Genomic DNA, 18,962 nt, shown 5'->3' on the forward strand with positions numbered 1-18,962 from the left:
GTGGCTCAGGTCCTAACTAAAATGAGATGAAATGATGAATATGTGGTTAAGGGGTAGACTTGTAGATTGAGATACAGCACACGTAGAATAGACTCATTTTATTCTTCTCGGGGGAGTTCTTCTCACACAAGCATTCTGGCGTGAAGCGCAATGTGGGCATGTAAGACACCAGGAAACGCAAAGCTACGAATGTAGTCACGCTGAAATGTAATTCTGAGGTCTGGTATTTCACAAGACTGACACAACCAAGGCAGCCAGCAGTTCACTCTGAAGTCTTGGAAGCTTTTCACTGAAGCTCTGGAGATCTTGGTCATGGTCTCCCAACACAACAAACACAAACAAATATACCATCACAATTTCACTGACTGATTGAAATGCTTATGATTGAATTTAACCACTTTGGCTTATTACTATGAAATCATAAGAAAAACAATAAATGCTAGTACACCTAGATTAGCAAGGCCACAAATGTCTAAAATATTAATTAATCTCCAGTATATCATATTCACAGTTATATGCTGAATAATCCACACAAAATCTTCTTACTTTATGATGTACAGTAATGGTATTCATAGACCGTAGATTAGACCAAACTGAAAGGAGGACCATACTTTCAGACTAGAAAAAAACACTGGTTACACATTGCCATATACAGTATTTAGACAAGCAGAATACTTCATATTTAGACTGTATATCATTAAATTAATATGACCAATTATTTTGACATATAACATTTTAGTTATTGAGGTCTTCAAAAAAAACAACCGTAAGCAATCTTCAACTGTTTTAACAAAATTAAATAAATAAATAATGACCGATGACAACAACTTAATAACAGACATTTTGAACCTATATAACATGTTAATGTGTGTCAGGTTGTCTTGTATTTGACTAATTGAAAATATGTACAAAAAAATAGTGTGCTTCAGATAAAAATAACTTAACATGCTTGTCAGAAATGTGCATGTACCAAGCACCATATATAAACAATAAAAATGTGACATCTGAACCGGTTTGGCCTGTGTTTTGAAATCAAGAAGCATGAAATAAGGCAAAGCCCCAGCATTACTGGTATAATGTTTTCTTTTCTCGTTCCTTCTTTGGCGGTGTCTTTAACATTTTGGTCACATTTTCAGACTTCGCTTTGGATCGGGTTCATCTGGGCCGAGGTCTCGCTTTGGGACCGGTCCTGTGCCAAAGGCACCAGAGGGGTTTTTTTCCCCAGCTTACTGTAATGTAATGCCACAATTCCGAGCGCTGAAGTTTTCAATATCCCAAAGCATAAGTTTATGGGAGTTGTCAGGACTGGTGAGAGGATGATTTATGATACGGGGGAGGTGGACTATCGCCGGGGGGGGGGGGATGCCTGTCAACAGGGTCGGGCACTCGGCACGAGACGCCCCGAATATATAACGGGTGCACGGCCGGGCCAGTCCACTTCAGGATTCTGCTCTTAATTAATTCGCTAAATAAGGTCTTGATCAGACATCTGTATGTGCACCAGCTACAGCTGCAGACTGCACATGTATCCTAAAGATTTTAAAGGAGTGAACCAGCATCATTTCTAGGGCTGTGATGTATAACGTTTTACAAATAACATTGAATTATGCGCACCATGAGACTCCCTGACATTAAAAATGAAATTGTGGCCCAGTGCCCTGTCTCAAGAGTTCTGGGTAACTGTATGCCAATTCATTTGAAGCAATATGCTAATTTAAAAAGGCTGTTAAGTTTAAAGGGAGCAAAGGAAGGGTGAGAAAGTGTGAGCCTTACTGTAAACGTCCTGATCACACCAAGCAATATGAAGCATGTTCATGGAAATTATGCTTTTGCAGGTATTTTTTTCTCAGCTAATTTAAGCTAGTTAGCTGCTATTGTCTGGCTGGGCACAGAAACCCCCCTCTGTTTACAGGCTTCTGGTTCATCGGAGTAATACTAAATGAACTCAGATCCAGAAAAATCCCTGTGTAACTGCCCCCTTATTTCTCCTTTTGTTGAGATGTAGACTTGAGGTAATAGACAAACATTTTCACTTGTGTACATATTTGAACACACATTCATGGTTTTTCCACAGAATAACAAGCACAGCAGGGATTGTGTTTGAAAAACTGGCATGGACTGAAGGCTTTGTGCTCCCGGCAAATGAAGGATGACTGGATCTTTGTCAGAGATCACTGGAAAGGTGTCGTGTTCAATGCACGAGTGCCTGGTGTTGACTTTGTCACAGAGGTGTTTTGTTCTCTGAATTAGTTTGAGCACCTGTCAGAGGAAAGCTGGGGTCTACAGTATATTACGTGTATATTATGTAATCAATGGCTGTTTCCCTAAAACAATATTGGAAAGGTTTCTGACTTGACAGGAAGTCAGTATAACAATAGGGATTAAAAAGGATCCACACCTGAATTTTTTGGCCAAAATAAACTTAGTGAAGTAGATGCACCCGCATATTTGGCTTTACTAAGGCAATTCCCAGTGCAACGAGAAAAACAGCAGAGACTCCGACTGTTGACAAGAGAGCTGGAACAGAAGGCAGCCACTCCTCAAAGAAGCCCACTGTGATTGGCTGTGAAGGCACATCCTGTTTTACGAGAGAGAGAAAGAAAAAAAAGTTGGTAGAAACCACAAATGTCTTGAGACAGGCGAGGCAAGTCTCTGGCAGACACTTTTAGCCCAGGCTAAAAGTACATTTCACATGGTAAGTAAAGACAAAATATCTTCTTGACCAGACCCTGAGTGGACATGGGTATCCACCACTTTCCTTGTTTTATAAATAATAAAATAAAGATAAAAAAATATATATTCTCTTGTGAGAATAAATCATTCTTAATAAATCAAATTTTCTCTTCGACTCCCAAAGGCTACTAGTTAAAACAACTGAATGGACACACACAACATATGGCCCAAATGAGATCAGTTCCACAAAGCAGAATTACTGAGTTGGCAGGATAAATTCTAGATCCCACTCAAATTGGGAACATGAAGTAAAAAAAAAAAAAAAGACATTTGGCTGAGGTCCAGATTTTACTCAGGGCCATTATCAGGCTAACTCTGTAATCCTGCTTTGTGGAACAGGCCCTGGCTCCATAAGGTTTCTCACAACATACCTGGGACTCTGCTTCCTCCTTCCAGATGTCAGAGAAGGAGATTTTCCCCATGGCATGCAGGACCTGAAAGCCATAGGGCAGGGATCATCAACTCTGGTCGTCGAATCCAAATCCAGCCCTGGTTTTCTTTTCTCCCGGGTAATTAGTGCTACTGATTGGCCAGACTGTCTTCACACCTGACTCCCAGGTAAAGGGAGGGTGGAAAACCAGCAGTTTTCACCCATCAAGGGCCCAGGGTTTCTGGTCCCTGGCACAGGGGGAGTTCTGCCTGAGCTGCACATTGTCTACGGCAATTGTTCTCTTCCACAAAAGTCAGACCTGGGGTCCTAACATCACTGTGTCCACGGTGTCATAATGCTTTATGGTGGGAAAGGAAAACAACTCTTGGACAAATTGGATTGCATTCAGTGAAGCATGCTACCTTTGTTGAAAAGGTGAAAAGGTGCACACACACACACACAGGCAGGAACAAAGCAGTGTTCGCCGCAAGGCTATTCAGTCAGTGGGTTTGTGAATTTCCCAAGTGCACCAAGACTCCCTGTTGAGACTGAACAGTGTGCCACGGATCACAGTCATGCAGCTTATATTTTGTCATGCCTTTGTAATAACTGTGAGTTTGTGCAAATATCTTTTTTCTAAATTATGAGAAGAGGATACTTTGATACATTAAACTTCTAGAAATGATGTGGAAGCTAGCACGGTAAGCCTTTTGATTTGTGGCTAGATACAATTCTAGGGGCTGTTACTCATTTTAAAATGTGTATTATTCCAATTATGAATGCTACTTCTTGAGCAATATCCAGGTTTTCACCGTGACCCAGATTCATTGGATCCTGAGAGTGCGCTGGCAGTTGGTGGCATCAATCATCTTATAGCACTGCTGAAAGGGACACATTTCACATCTTACAATATTTGAAATATTTTTTGGCCTAATTCAGAAACTCAGAATGTATTAATTTAAAGTCCAGATGGACCTACTCTACTGTTGCTTTGTAGGAGCACACATACAATTTAAATGTTTTGTATAATAATGTATATACTTTAGACAATTCTCATTTACATGCTATACTGCAGACAAAGCAGGTTTTTTTTTACTCATGAGCACTAGATACCATGTTCTGTACATGGAAACACTCCTTAATAACGTGTTAATTAGGGATACCCTCTTAAGACTTTTCTTCAGGTTTTGCCAGAAGGAGTCCTCTTTTAGGTGCACAGCCGTTGAATGAGAGGCAGAAAACTATCTAGGTCATTGCTGCTTTCATTTCCATATATACCCATATATCCTGACTGAGAGCACATTACATTACGTTACAATACAGTCATTTTGCAGATGCTCTTATCCAGAGCAACATACAACAAAGTGCACTGAGGTAAGCCTAGAGTCCTACATGTGACCACGTAGATAAAAACATGAACCTTTGTAGATTAATCAGATAACAAACTGACCAGGAGGCTGCAATAATAACACCTTTTTGGCAAATATAACACTAAGAATAATGAATGCAACTGTACGTGTGATGAATACAATACGGCACAGCAGAGTAATTCATTCTCATAGCATCAGTGTGTGTTCTTGCTGACAGAATTGTAAACCTAAACAATGAAATTGTAATACCTTTTAAACGTTTTCTCTCATGTTTTGCCAGGAGTCCTCTTATAGACACACAGCACAAAACAAAATCTAGGTCATCGCTGCTTCCATATTCCCATACTCCCATTGTCTTGACTGACAGCGCGGTAATTTATTTTCATGACACGGGCGTTCGTCGTGTTGTGCCGCTGACGGGATTGTAAACAATAAAGAATGAAATGAAAGCGCTGGCTCTCGGCACCTCTCTGGCTGCCCGCTCGCCCGCCTGGACCGCCCCATCCATGTACCCGCTCCACTTGGTGGCCGTCTCGGTGCCAGCGAAGAAGAGCCGGCCAAACGGCTCCCTCAGAACTCTGCTCAAAAGACGGGGCGGAACAGACTGATTATAAATCGCCCGGCGGGGTGTTTCACAAAGCAGGATTACTGAGTCAGATGGATAGCTGCACTGAGTGAAAACCAAAACAGCTCTTTTTTTTTTTAAACTTCGGTTCTTGTTCCAGATTTGGGAGCGTTGCGGGTTTTACTTACTGTAATGCACTTATCCAGAATTAATAATAATCTAATGGGACCCAGAGCCTGTTGCAGAATGCTAGCCATGCCAGGGTAATCTGGCTAGCGGGCATTTTAGACTAGAGCTGCACCACCCCTGGCTCAGTCAGTCAGAATATGAGTGAACAGACAGGTACACTATACCTGGCTCAGTCAGTCAGAATATGAGTGAACAGACAGGTACACCATACCTGGCTCAGTCAGTCAGAATATGAGTGAACAGACAGGTACACTATACCTGGCTCAGTCAGTCAGAATATGAGTGAACAGACAGGTACACTATACCTGGCTCAGTCAGTCAGAATATGAGTGAACAGACAGGTACACCATACCTGGCTCAGTCAGTCAGAATATGAGTGAACAGACAGGTACACTATACCTGGCTCAGTCAGTCAGAATATGAGTGAACAGACAGGTACACTATACCTGGCTCAGTCAGTCAGAATATGAGTGAACAGACAGGTACACTATACCTGGCTCAGTCAGTCAGAATATGAGTGAACAGACAGGGGTACTATACCTGGCTCAGTCAGTCAGAATATGAGTGAACAGATAGGTACACCATACCTGGCTCAGTCAGTCAGAATATGAGTGAACAGACAGGTACACTATACCTGGCTCAGTCAGTCAGAATATGAGTGAACAGATAGGTACACCATACCTGGCTCAGTCAGTCAGAATATGAGTGAACAGATAGGTACACCATACCTGGCTCAGTCAGTCAGAATATGAGTGAACAGACAGGTACACCATACCTGGCTCAGTCAGTCAGAATATGAGTGAACAGACAGGTACACCATACCTGGCTCAGTCAGTCAGAATATGAGTGAGCAGACAGGGGCGCACTGTACCTGCTGAACTGGCAGAAGGTTCCGGGGGGGAAGTAGGCCGAATAGCAGCCCCCTGAATACTGCTCTCCACACCAGTCCTTCTCCTCGTAGTGCACGGGCTGTGAAGCATAAAAAACACGTTTTAATCCAAAGTCTGCCAGCAGATGTGCTGAATTACTGGAGCCAAGTGTGACAGAGCTGGTGTGTGGGGGAAGGGCGGCCTGTGGCCAAGGGGCTAAGGTGCATGACTGGGACTTGGAAGGTTTGGAGGTTCAAGTCTCGGTGTAGCCACAATAAGATCAGTGCAGCCGTTGGGCCCCTGAGCAAGGCCCTTAACTCTGCATTGCTCCAGGGGAGATTGTCCCCTGCTTAGTCAAACCAACTGTAAGGACGACCAGCCAGCTAATGATCATTGAAAGAGTGCCTGTATACTCTCTGAGTTGTATTGTTAATTTTGCTTTAACGCGAAGTGTAAGATCCATGTTATTTAAAATGCACTCACCTGAAGAGCTTCACGAGTTCCCAACACTTTGGCAAATATCTGGCAGATTTGTTGTTTCCTAGGCGAAAAGTACATTTTTACCAGCATTAACTTTAAGTGTTTGTGATGGCACCATACTTTTTTTCCATGATACTAACATTATTGTGATGTTTAATTTGCTCATATAGATATTTTTTGACAAGGAAATTCGCACTGACCCATTGTTTAATTAAATGTAAAATTCATGTCCAATATTACTTAGTTATGGACAGAATGATTCTACATAATAACATACATTTTACTGCTCCCAGTATCACAATTTCAACAATATTAAATACGATGCAAACTGTAGACAACAAACATTTTCTGGCTGTTTATCAGTCCCTCAGACAGCAGGGTGACCCAAATTGGCTGCTTTGAGGTTGATTACTCCAAACCCCTGGGTTACAATACACAACAACATGATTACAGAAACACCCCCTTCTCCTTGTCTGCTAAATTGCATCATGCTCTTCTCCTTGTCCCGGGTGGATAACTGAGATCATAAACTGCAAAAGGAGGGCAAAAGTACAAAATGGTCACCACTTGCCTCTCCTCTTTGGTCAAATTAATGAGCTTTCTTGCGTTTCTTGCCAAGATGAACCTATAACAGAAAGCGTGTGCAGTCTCATAGGAACAACGGTTAGCTTGTGAGGGAAGTACATGCATTTACTGCCCTCATGTGGACGTGTCTCTTCTTCTTCTTTCAGTCTCCGTCACCTCATAAACACATACTATAAGTCGGCCCTGCTTTCAGTCTGTTATAAACCAACACATTTTGTACCAAACTCAGTGAATATATTTTTACATGCAGTATTCATTTATCGAAGATCTATGTGAGAGTGTTTTATATTCATTCTTTCACTGTCCTTTCTAGGGCTATAAATATACTGTATGTCTATTGGCTGTTTTCTCTGGTAATACCCACAAAGAACTCACAAAAAAATATTTAATTGAATAGTATATCACAGATGGTTTCAGTAATGGCAATGTTGTTTAAGAAGAAAGTGTTCTCTGTCCTGTTTTTTTTTCTTTCTTTCTTTCTTTTTGAGGGGGGGGGGGGGGGGGGGAGTGGTTCTCAATGTTCTCAATGTTTTTATTCTCAGTATTCTGCCTAGTTCAACATCTGCTCATGTCAATGTTGGAATGACTTCTAATTTATAACTTCTTGGCTGGCTGCATCTCTGAATTTCCTGGCTTTATTATATCACCAAAATGCAGATAGAATCTTTACCAAGCTCATTCAGTTTTATCATAATATCTGCACCAGGAAGCACCTTGTTCCACAGAAACTTAAAAACAATGTCATCATAATGTTGATTTGTGAAAATGGTACGATAAGAGCCCCATAAATATAACTAAACTTTGTCAGCCTTCTCCATAATTTAATTGACAGATGACTCTGCTCCTAGCCAATGTTGCGGGACAGAGTGGCATAATATTTGTGTACAGAGAAATAGATCTCTTTCCCAGGATTTATAGAAAACATTGATCATCAATCACAAGTTATCCAGGAAGATAATAACATTTCTCATCATTACCTAACACCAGTAGGGAGCTTGACGCAAATTTTTCAATCTATCTTTCACTTCAGCAGAAATTCAGACTAGCCATTAAACATTATTATAACAATCGAAAAATATTTTGAGAGGTGTATTACGGGATAAATATCTGCAAATATGTAGATATATAGGTAGTTAAGCAGATGTGTAATAGCATAAACTTTGGGTAAATATTTGACAATACCATGTGACAATTAAAAAACTTTAGGAAACATGGGAATTCAGTTGACGTTGACGTTAACGTATAAGAAGATAATAGTTACCCCATAATGCAAGGGCAGGACCCGTCAGGCTTCGTGTCATCCATGGTCATTGAGATGGGAGAATCTTCATCCTCGATCATCATTGTGCCACAGAAGCCTGCACAGAATGAAGCTGTTTGCAGAGCTAGATGCTCATTGTTTGTTACAGCAAGAGCAGATGTTGAAGGAAAACTTCCTTTTAACCTTCATGATGTAGCATCGTACAATCTACTCCAGTTGTGGCCAAACCTGTTCACGGAGATCTACCATCGTTTAGATTTTCATTTTAGCCCTAATTTGGCACACATGAAATCAAATTTGGCAGTTAGTTTAGATCTCCAGCTGGTGAATTAGGCGCACTTTATGTATTATGGCTGCAGTGAAAACCTAGTGAGACAGACAGGCGTGACAGACAGACCATTGCTCGGATTCATAGCATCTAAATGACATGGAAGTTCAGAAACTTCACTGTAACGGATCACACTAACTATTCTGTAATGCATCTCCCCGGCACCTCCTCATAAATATATAGTAAATTCCCCTTTGGCGTACCCCAGGGGCACATGTTTGTAACACTACATTATCAACATTTAGCACATTGTACATAACGGCAGGCACATTTCGGCAGCGTTACCCTTCTCCCTCCAGAACGGCCGCTCATAGTACATCATGCATTTGATGATAGAGCCCATGGGTATGCGCTGGATCAGCTGGTTCCGGACCGGGGGCAGCTCAGGTTGGTAGTGGATGTTCATGGTCAGGCCTGGTGGAATAGCACTGATAGCATACGTAGCCTGGAGGAGCGAAATGCAGCAGGGTTTCAGTTAAGTTGAGTTTTCAGTTAAGTTGGTTGGTTTGCAACTTAAAACTGAAAGTGTTTGATCTTAGTTATACAATATATTTGAAACCACAGAAGATTATGTATAGATCACAATAAGAAGACCATGTCCAGAGTTCCAGAGTTGTTTTGCCATATCCCAAATTTCAGGGGTACACAGCACTGGTCCTAATGTACCATAGATGTCTTTGGTTTGGACATGTTTTGTTGGACAGTTTGATGCATGATTAAGAGCCTGAATATTCGGTCTGAAAATGTAGGTACCCCCAGCAAATGGTTACTTGCATTCTATCCTAATGATTCATTCAATTAGGTAGTTAGAGAAACAGACAGGGCAAAAAACAAACTTAAAAAAATATATGTCACTATAGCCCAGCCTGCTACTGCCTTGTCCATTCACTCTGTGGCTTCAAACAGAATTTACAGTAGTTTACACGCAATAAACTAATTGAAATTATATAATCTAAAAAATATCACTTGCATGGGTATATAGTCCCTTTTTAATGATGATCTTTCATTTGGGGAAATTGACATTACGAGACTCTTGGGTTATTAAAATGTAATGGGTGACAATCTGGTTCCATTTTATTTCCGGGCCTTATTCTGATAGCATGAAGTAAGGGCACTGTATGGCACTGGATGGAAATAATATCTTTGCGCCTATGGTGCCATATAAAAACAGATCATACCTGATATTTCTGTCCAGTTATGGTCTCCACGGAAACCCCTCCATCATCCTGAGAGAGTCTGACCACTGCCTGGTTCAGTTTGACTCTGCCTTTCAGCTGTTCAGCCATCTTATCACTGATTTGTCCAGACCCGCCCACAAATTTCCTCTCCTGTGACAGTTAAAATATACATATATTATTGTACCACAGATGGTCAAAGCGGCAACTTTATATTGTGAAGGACAGACCTTTGTTCAAATAGTATTTGTTTTGGATACTTTTCTGTGCTCAATTGGTAAATGGTTGGCATTTATATAGCGCCTTTATCCAAAGCGCTGTACAATTGATGCTTCTCATTCACCCATTCATACACACACTCACACACCGATGGCGACTAGCTGCCATGCAAGGTACCAACCAGCTCGCCAGGAGCATTTGGGGGTTAGGTGTCTTGCTCAGGGACACTTCGACACAGCCCGGGTGGGGGATCAAACCGGCAACCCTCCGACTGCCAGACGACTTACTCTTACTGCCTGAGCCATGTCGCCCCCAGGTTGATTGATCTTGCCTGGTCCACTTGAGCAGATGGGTGGGATTTATACTAAAGGTTTTATGCTTTATCATTTCATTTGTTCCAATACACCAGGCAATACAGTATTTCATATAGAGCTTGGAAGTGTATTTCTCACCTGTCCTCCATTTGAAGTTGAGAAAATGCGTTTTGTTCCTCCGCACTGCTTGACGTACCACAGGAACCAGAGAGCCGACACCTCGTGGGGTTCTGATGTCACGTTGACGTTGACAAACAGTCTGCCAAAGTCCTTTGCAGCCCTTTGACATGTAAGCATGAGAACAATCATTCCTTCGAAGATCAAATTAGACGTTTTTTTTTTTCGCATTTGTCCATGTACACAGTTAATGTATGGTGTTTCAACAGCTAACGTTAGGTGAAGTGCACGTACTATTTACATGTAGCTTAAAACTTTATTTTCCAAAAACAACATGGTACAGCTAACCCCTTAAGGTGTAATTTCACAAATATGTGATGAGAATGTTCTTGACTGAACATTCTGATGCAACAATCACTACTGCTAATTGAAAGCAATGGAATTACAAAAAACATCATCTTCAAAGGGTCTAAACCAGCGCTACTCCACTTCCTGTGGGCCGCAGTGTCTGCAGGTGTTAGCTTCAACCGCTACACCACTTGATTTCAGTAATTCGCTTATTATCTGAACCGAGCAGGTAGAATAATTAGTGAAATCAGGTGCGCAAGGCAGAAGTAAATACCTGCAGACACCGCGGCACACTGGACGTGGAGTCGAGTAGCGCTGGTTTAAACCGTCCGTCTTTTTTGTGGATAAAGTGGACAAAAAAAAACCCGAAGGCAGTCGTTTTCAGAAATGAATCCACTGCATAGTTACGTGGGGTCAGTGAAACAGGTGAAAGTGTTGACCTCTGACCTTGTCCAGCAGACCCTATCGATGAGCTGCTTCATGGTCATGCGGTCCCATTCCTCCGCATGCGGACTTGCCCACGGTGCGTCTGCACGGATCTGCAAGGGAACGAGAGGCCATCCTCAAAAATCTGATCTGACACTGCGGGGATGAACGGGAAGCAGGCGCTGCCCCTGAAGAATCAGGAGCGTGTTCCACGAAGCGGGATTACTGAGGACGGGATAACTGCACTACCTAAAACCTGGACACAGATCTGGAACATGGACTGAAGTAAAAATAGCCATTCCGGGCTTTACTTTCCGCAGTTATACAGTTAACACAGTAATCCTGCTTTATCAAACAAAACCCTAAAACTCTCTAAAACACTAAAATATATTTTATCTGTTTTTTTTTGGTATTTTTTGGATAGCATATTGAATATAAATTATTAGCCAAAAAACAGAATTAAGCATTACATTGCATACATTAAGAAATACATCAATCTATGGATGATTTCACAATTGTTTGCTTAAAAGTAACCTAAACTACTGGCTATGGTGTCATATAATTTACTTGAACATGTTTTTTAAATGCTCAGATTATCTCTCTCCCACCTCTCTCCCCATGCTGTCGATGGTCCTCCACAGGTTGTTGTAGTCCAGGTACACTAGGGGATTCCAGGCGGTGGGGAAAGGGCCTCGGAAGGTGTGCGTTTTACCCTGTGAAAACACGGCACCCTGTCAGGCCTCCAGGGGGCGCTGTTTTACAACAATAGCAAGGATTGGCATTCTTTCTCTACATACTGTATATTCAAATGTAACTTTTGATTTCACAGATTCTACCGGGCATGTTTTTTATTACTGATGTTTTAACTTCAACCAATAACAATAATAACTGTCTGAAACAATAAGTAAATAAATAATAAAATATAATTTCACTTCAGACCTAAATATTATATTAAAGGTTTTGCTCCTTCACATCACATGGTCTTGTGATTTTTCCATTAGTCTGAAAGCCCTCTGAAGGGGAGCCCATCTTAGCATGGAGTATATTAACAAGTGATGTGGCAGACATTTTTATCCAACCTGACATACAGATGTGAGTTTAACCATGGCAAGCAAAGACTACTACAGCTAGAGATGGCAAAGTTATATGAAAGCCAGCACAACCTTTCCTGATCCAAAATGTGTGCCATAGAACAAAAGAATTACCGAGTTAGCCAGATAATTGCACAAACTAACACCTGGAACAGCTCTTATTTCATGACAACTCGACAAACTTTCTATGTTTCAGATTTGGGCAGAGTCCATGTTTTAGTCAGTGCAGTTATCCAGCTAACTCAGTGATCCTGCAGTTTTTTTTTTATTGACTGGACAAATTGCAATATCATTGGTTTGTACATCAAAATAATCAGCCTAGTCACTCCAAATATAATCCTATATTTATTCAAATTTCATTAAATGCTAGGCTAAAAAAAACATCTGAAACGAAAAAGTGAACATTTCCCCATAACAGTGTTTTTCTGAAATGAAAACAACTGGAATATCAGTGCTATCATAAGCCTGTCTGGAACATTTTCTGACATTTACATCAATAAGCTCTCCCTCAGTGCAGAGCCTCTCTGAGAACAGAGAGCTTCACCTAAACGAGGATGCCATATGCGCTCACCGGCCTTCCTGTCTCCTGGGTATCCATAGCAACGGAGTACAGAAGCAAGATAAAAACTTTGATAAGGAAAGAAGCTCGCAATTACCTCGGACAGTATTGAATCTGCCTGCCAGAGTAAACAGCAGTGCCCAGGCCGATTGTGGGCACAGATATTGACACTGTGGGTGAATTTACCGGTGTGTGCGCGTGTGTGTGTGTGACTGAGTGACGGGGGACAGGGTGTGGAGATGTGTGTTTACAGAGCGTGCCCGCTGCTGTTCTGGCTCACAATGCGAGATGACATGAGGGAGGTGATGCACAAAGGCAGAGTCCCGACACGCTTCACGCTCGTTAACTACACTGGGACTACAATGTGCTCAATAGCCAGGACAACACAGCAATAACCACTCCTTACCCGGACAACTACACAGGGACTAGCCGGGGATAAGGAACCCTGGAGCAGGCGAAGCGCAATGTGACGTCTCAACGTCTTCCTCAGAGCCACGAGGTAACAGGAGGGATGTACGGACTTAATTCTCCTGTCCTGTGCACTGAGCATGTGGAAACTGCAAGGAGGATTTGATGTTTAGCTGCTATTGTCACCTTTCTGTGATGGACAAGATGTTCCTTTTCGTTCACCAAGTACGTCTTCACCCCCAGCTCCCGGGCAAGGCGAAGGATTCCATTTTGGGTGGGACCGATGTAGGCACCTCCCAGATCCACGTACTTGAACTTTGACCCCTGAGAATAGGAGAACACAAGAGTACTTTATTACGCCTGACGATCAAATGTGTTTTGAAAAATTCTCATTTGCAGTCATGTTCTCTGGAATCAATGCAATATACACAATAAGGATACAGATATACTGTAATTAAATACTATTATACAGAATGCAGTTTACTGTGGGCTCCAGAATTATTGGCACCCCTGCTTGGCAATGCACAAAACATACAGCACAGATCTACAGTGATTAATACAGGAGAATTACAGCATTATTCAAGGTAAATTGTTGGCATTTATATAGCGCCTTTATCCAAAGCGCTGTACAATTGATGCTTCTCATTCACCCATTCATACACCGACAGCGATTGGCTGCCATGCAAGGCGCCGACCAGCTCGTCAGGAGCATTTGGGGGTTAGGTGTCTTGCTCAGGGACACTTCGACACAGCCTGGGCGGGGGATCAAACCGGCAACCCTCCGATTGCCAGACGACTGCTCTTACTGCCTGAGCCATGTCACCCGGTGCTATGTTCTAACAATTTGTAGTAATTAATTGTTGTAGTGGTTCTATTTAATCATTTCTTTGTCATTATTGTTGTTGATATTATTATTATTATTATTATTATTATTATTATTATACATTTTCTGGTATTTCAGCAATCTGAGTGAAACGACCAGCAGGAATGCTCACTAAGGCTTTGTAAAATAGATGAGCGCAGTCAGAATGATTTGTGCCACATTCACAGCTTGACTGTCTGTCTTTGTAGTACACTGAGAATATGTATCCACTCCTATGATTATATTCCACATAAAAACTAATATTCAAAGTGTGTGTCTATGCACTGCTGTTGGACATCACGCCCGCACAGCCCATATTATATGAGTATGTTAATGAGGAGAATAATCCCATCGCTCACAGTAACGGTGAAGGTTCTGCCCCCGACTCGATCCCGGGCCTCCAGAACCACCACGTTCAGCCCAGACTCCTGCAGCAGCTTGGCAGCGCTCAGACCTGTCAAATCAACACGTTTATAGGGCAACATAGGGCCCCTCCAGCTGGTCCAGAATGCTGCAGCCCGCCTGATCACCAGTCAGCCCAGGTCGGCTCATGTCACCCCGCTTCTCATTGGCCTCCACTGGCTTCCTATTGCCGCACGCATCCGATTCAAGGCCCTAGTGTTGGCATTTCAGGCTGCTAAGGGGACTGCCCCACCTTCATACACATACAATCCTTGATCACTCCCTACTCCCCAGCTAGACCACTCCGGTCTGCCAGCTCTGGTCGCCTTATGGTTCCCTCACTACGAGCACCTGGCGGTCGAGCTGCACGTTCACGCCTGTTTTCCATTCTGGTTCCTCAGTGGTGGAATGACTTGCCTCCCCCTATTTCGACGCAGATTAAAAACACACCTTTTCAAACTCTACCTTAGTCCTCCCTCCTGATTTCCCCCGCCCCCCTTTCTGATATCCTATCCCTCTTGTCTAACACCCCCCCCCCAAAAAAAAATTGCACTTATGATGACTATATGTTTAAAACAGCACTTCCTATGTATTTTCCTATTTATGGATGTGATGCTTTGACTTGTGGAAGAACCTATGCACTTGTAAATCGCTTTGGATTAAAAGCGTCTGCCAAATGACTAAAATGTAAATGTAATGTAAATGTAACATCACCTAACGTACGCATGTTATTATTCCTGAGAACCCCTGTGAAATGCTCACATTAGCACCCTTTTGGCTGATGTAGAATATTGTTGTTCGTTGCCTGGTTATTTGGTTGGTAAATGCTAGTTTAGGGACATCTGAGCTGGGCACAGCACCAGGAAATTAACACCATATCCTGTGTAATGTAAAATGTTAACATATTTTAGTTTACTCTTACCCCTGGAATTATAAGGTTCTATCTGCATTCTAAGTAGTTTTGAGATACTTAACTTCAAAGCTTTCACATCCTAATACAGCTAAACTGAAATGCAGAGCAGGTTTTCATGGATCATAATGATATACACCCTAAAAGTACTCTGAATGCACAATATCAAAATGCAATCAAAGTTCCCTATAAAAACATATTTATGATGACACTAACGAATGTTTGTCAGTCAGAACCTTACAATTCTAGGGTCTCATATTTTTAAATACACATTCTGAATAATAGTTAATGAATCGCTTTTAACTGAATAATTAATAGCTAAATATGTGTCCCTGTGTTCATTTGAAATTTGATAAATCATATCTGCGTGTTGTTTTATCCAGATGTGTTTCATGATTCACATTCAGAACTACGGAATATAGAAAACCTCTCAGCTTTGTGTATCTTAGCTTCAGCGTCCCCTGTCTCGGCCTCACAGTACCTGAGCTGCCTGTGGTTCAGCGAGTGCGTTTCTGTTGAGATAATCATCTAATAAAACGATAAAAAGGTCCCGCCTCGCAGGAAATTATTATTTTAATACAAAAAACAGGAAGACAGCCCGTGACTCAGCGAAAGCACTGAATGGGACGTTATTAAAAACATGGCGGTTCCGTTTCTATGGAAACTTTACGGGAGGCGTTCTGGTGATGATAATTTTGCAGCGTGCCTCTTGTCTCAACACATTCGCTTCTTTATTAGGTTCACGCATTGAGACATAAACCAAGGGACGTGGATTATTGTATTTCTATAATACATTCATAATTTATTCATCTGGTAGCTCCTCGCTGCTAAATATTCAAGGTTGAGTCAACACCAATAGCTATAGTACATTTTCCCTACTTTGACTGAAACAAATAAGATTTAGAGCACTGAATGTGTGCTGTGTCAGCTATCTCCCTACGGGGTTTCCTTGTCTGATCATGTTTCCTTTTTTCCACTTATTTAGAAAATAAAAAATTGAATTCGTTCAGACGGACGACAGTGAACGGATATAAATGAGATATAAAAACAAATGTGTATGTCTTAACTGGGCGTCCTTACAACCACGAAATAAGATCAAATCTTCTAGTCGAAATGCTTCTGGACATCTGATACCATCTGCTTTACTCCCCATTATCAATTTAACAGCCATCAGTGTTCCGGGGTGACCTTTATAAAGGGTAAGAACAGGACGCCATTTGGTAAGTTCATTACAACTTCCGCGGGCAGCCTGCTAATACTATTCAACAACATTAGCCTACGGCTGCCTGCTAATGCTATTCAACAACATCAGCCTACGGCTGCCTGCTAATGCTATTCAACAACATCAGCCAAAGGAAACCGATGGAAGTGACAAGACAAACATCAGCAAAAGCATTTGAATGGTTAGCAGGTGGGGGCATCTGCAAGGGATCTTAACTTCAGAACAAATGTATCCCAAATACACTACTGAGAGCTTTTCTGCTGCCTCGGTTTTGAAGTGTTACCTGTCAACTCCGAAATCGCGAGTGATCACGTGTTCTGTACTTATCCCACAATCAAAGTGCCCTCTACTCAACAGGGTGTCCTACTGAAAGATGTCTAGTTATAACGTGTGAACTGATCCATTAAAGCTGACATTTGGTACAGCTGTCCTTATTACATATTGTGAATTGCTATTATTTATTAACCTCTCATTTATTCAGGTAAATCCCATTGAAATAGACATTTAATTTTCAAGGGAGACCTCAATTACATAAAATAAAATAAAAATATAGAGATTACAGTGCAATTTAAATAACAAATGACAATAAACAGAATGCAATATCATGATATGATAAAACATACAATAAAATGGAACAAAAAAGAAAGTTTAAAACACATTAAATGCAAAATTGAAGCACCAACTATTCGTCTGATCAAAATAAGAGCATAAAACATCATCCATTGAAACAACTACATTCTGTTGTGGGGAGATTTAAAATCTTGCTTCTACATTGCAGGTGAACATGATTGCAACAATATTCTAACTTTTATTACTGCTGCTATTATTATTTACTATTAGTCCAGCCATTAATGTGGTTGATTGGTTATGCAGTGCTAAAATAAAGCGTACATCAATCCTGTAGCGATAGCATAAAAGAGTGACAAATCTAACGCGACATCAGCGAGGACATTAAGGCCGCGCGCTGCGTGCCGATCAGTCGTTAGCGACCGAATGAAAAGCAGACGAAAAGACTGTCCTCACCTGACAGGCCTCCTCCAAGGACGACTACGTCGGCCCTCAGGGCCCGGGACGGCTGCGCTGTGTCCATGTTTGCTCTGCGGGTGAGGTGCGATGCTGGAGCAACAGGTCTGTGTGCGGATGAGAGAGGAGCCGCAGCTCTGTGCGAGGTGGAGAGCGGAGACCGCAGGTCTGTGTGCGGTGGAGAGAGGTGCCACTGGTCTGTGTGCGGTGGAGAGAGGTGCCACTCGTCTGTGTGCGGTGGAGAGAGGTGCCACTCGTCTGTATAAGGATCAGCTGGTCAGCTGCTCACGCTCTGCTCTGCTCTGCCCTAGAGAGGAGGGGCTGGGGACTCTCGCCACTCTGCGTATCCCAGAGATCCGGCAGAAAAGAGTATTTTCATTTTTAAAATGACATGATGCAAGTGTCCTGGATTACAAAAATACATATTATAATATATATTTTATAAACTTTTTTTTTTTATTAAGAGATATATAAAACATTTAAAAAACTTTAAGTAATACTTTAAATGGAACAGATTTCCTCTCTCAGCAAATTGACCTCCAACATATTTATTTAAAAATATGAGGGATTATACAGTATAAGCCTAGCATTATTAAATTCAATCATAGTCTAATTAATTCTAAATATGATTTTATGAAATGCAGATTAGTGTTCGGTCTTGTAAAAGAGGCTTTGTTGACACAATTTTTTCTTGTACCACACCTGCATGCTAATCACCTGTTTGAATCACCCATGCATGCAGCCGTAGTCTGAGACAGCAGAATTAAACAGATGCTATGATCATAGGAATACAGGAGTCATTGGGCTGTGGCCCTGCCACAGTGAAAATGTTCACTGGAGAGGATTTAGCCTGCAGATAGGCACTTTGATTCTATTTGTGTGTGATTGAGTTAGCCTGGCCTCCCTGTTATTTAGCTATGCAACAGCATTAGCTCTCCGAATCCAATCAACCCTGTCAGAGGGAACTAGACACAGGGGAGAGACTTCACCTTCCCATGGGTGAGGACAGGCTTCATAATTCACTATTTTCCATTATTACATAATATAAACATAAACCTTTGTATCATAACACAAGTAAAAAAAGCCAAGCAGGATGTAGTGGGGGTCTAAAATGGACTTATTCTCTGTAGCCTCTA

General features: G+C 41.7%; 1 protein-coding gene across 1 annotated transcript; it reads right to left on the minus strand.

The window, feature by feature from the left end:
- Window positions 1-83: 83 nt before the first annotated feature.
- On the minus strand, window positions 84-18,042 carry LOC133123851 (amine oxidase [flavin-containing]-like). Its single transcript, XM_061234482.1, has 15 exons — window positions 17,827-18,042; window positions 14,629-14,723; window positions 13,594-13,731; window positions 11,958-12,062; window positions 11,371-11,462; window positions 10,597-10,738; window positions 9,929-10,078; window positions 9,036-9,195; window positions 8,423-8,519; window positions 7,148-7,201; window positions 6,580-6,637; window positions 6,099-6,196; window positions 4,940-5,051; window positions 3,105-3,167; window positions 84-2,578 (listed from the first exon to the last, which is right to left on the minus strand). Exons 1-15 carry the CDS (start codon window positions 17,891-17,893, stop codon window positions 2,423-2,425), a joined length of 1,587 nt encoding a protein of 528 aa, XP_061090466.1. The 5' UTR covers window positions 17,894-18,042; the 3' UTR covers window positions 84-2,422.
- Between the last annotated feature and the right edge of the window lie 920 nt (window positions 18,043-18,962).

This window comes from Conger conger, chromosome 3 (genome assembly GCF_963514075.1).
Source record: "Conger conger chromosome 3, fConCon1.1, whole genome shotgun sequence".
Classification (NCBI taxonomy): domain Eukaryota; kingdom Metazoa; phylum Chordata; class Actinopteri; order Anguilliformes; family Congridae; genus Conger; species Conger conger.

Excerpts from the sequence above, each read along its gene's own strand:
- LOC133123851 (XM_061234482.1), bottom strand. The coding sequence starts at position 17,893 with ATGGACACAGCGCAGCCGTCCCGGGCCCTGAGGGCCGACGTAGTCGTC. Across the intron at positions 10,739-11,370 it reads GATAGGGTCTGCTGGACAAG|GGCTGCAAAGGACTTTGGCA; the intron begins GTCAGAGGTCAA and ends TACATGTCAAAG. Across the intron at positions 9,196-9,928 it reads TAACTGGACAGAAATATCAG|GCTACGTATGCTATCAGTGC; the intron begins GTATGATCTGTT and ends TCGCTCCTCCAG.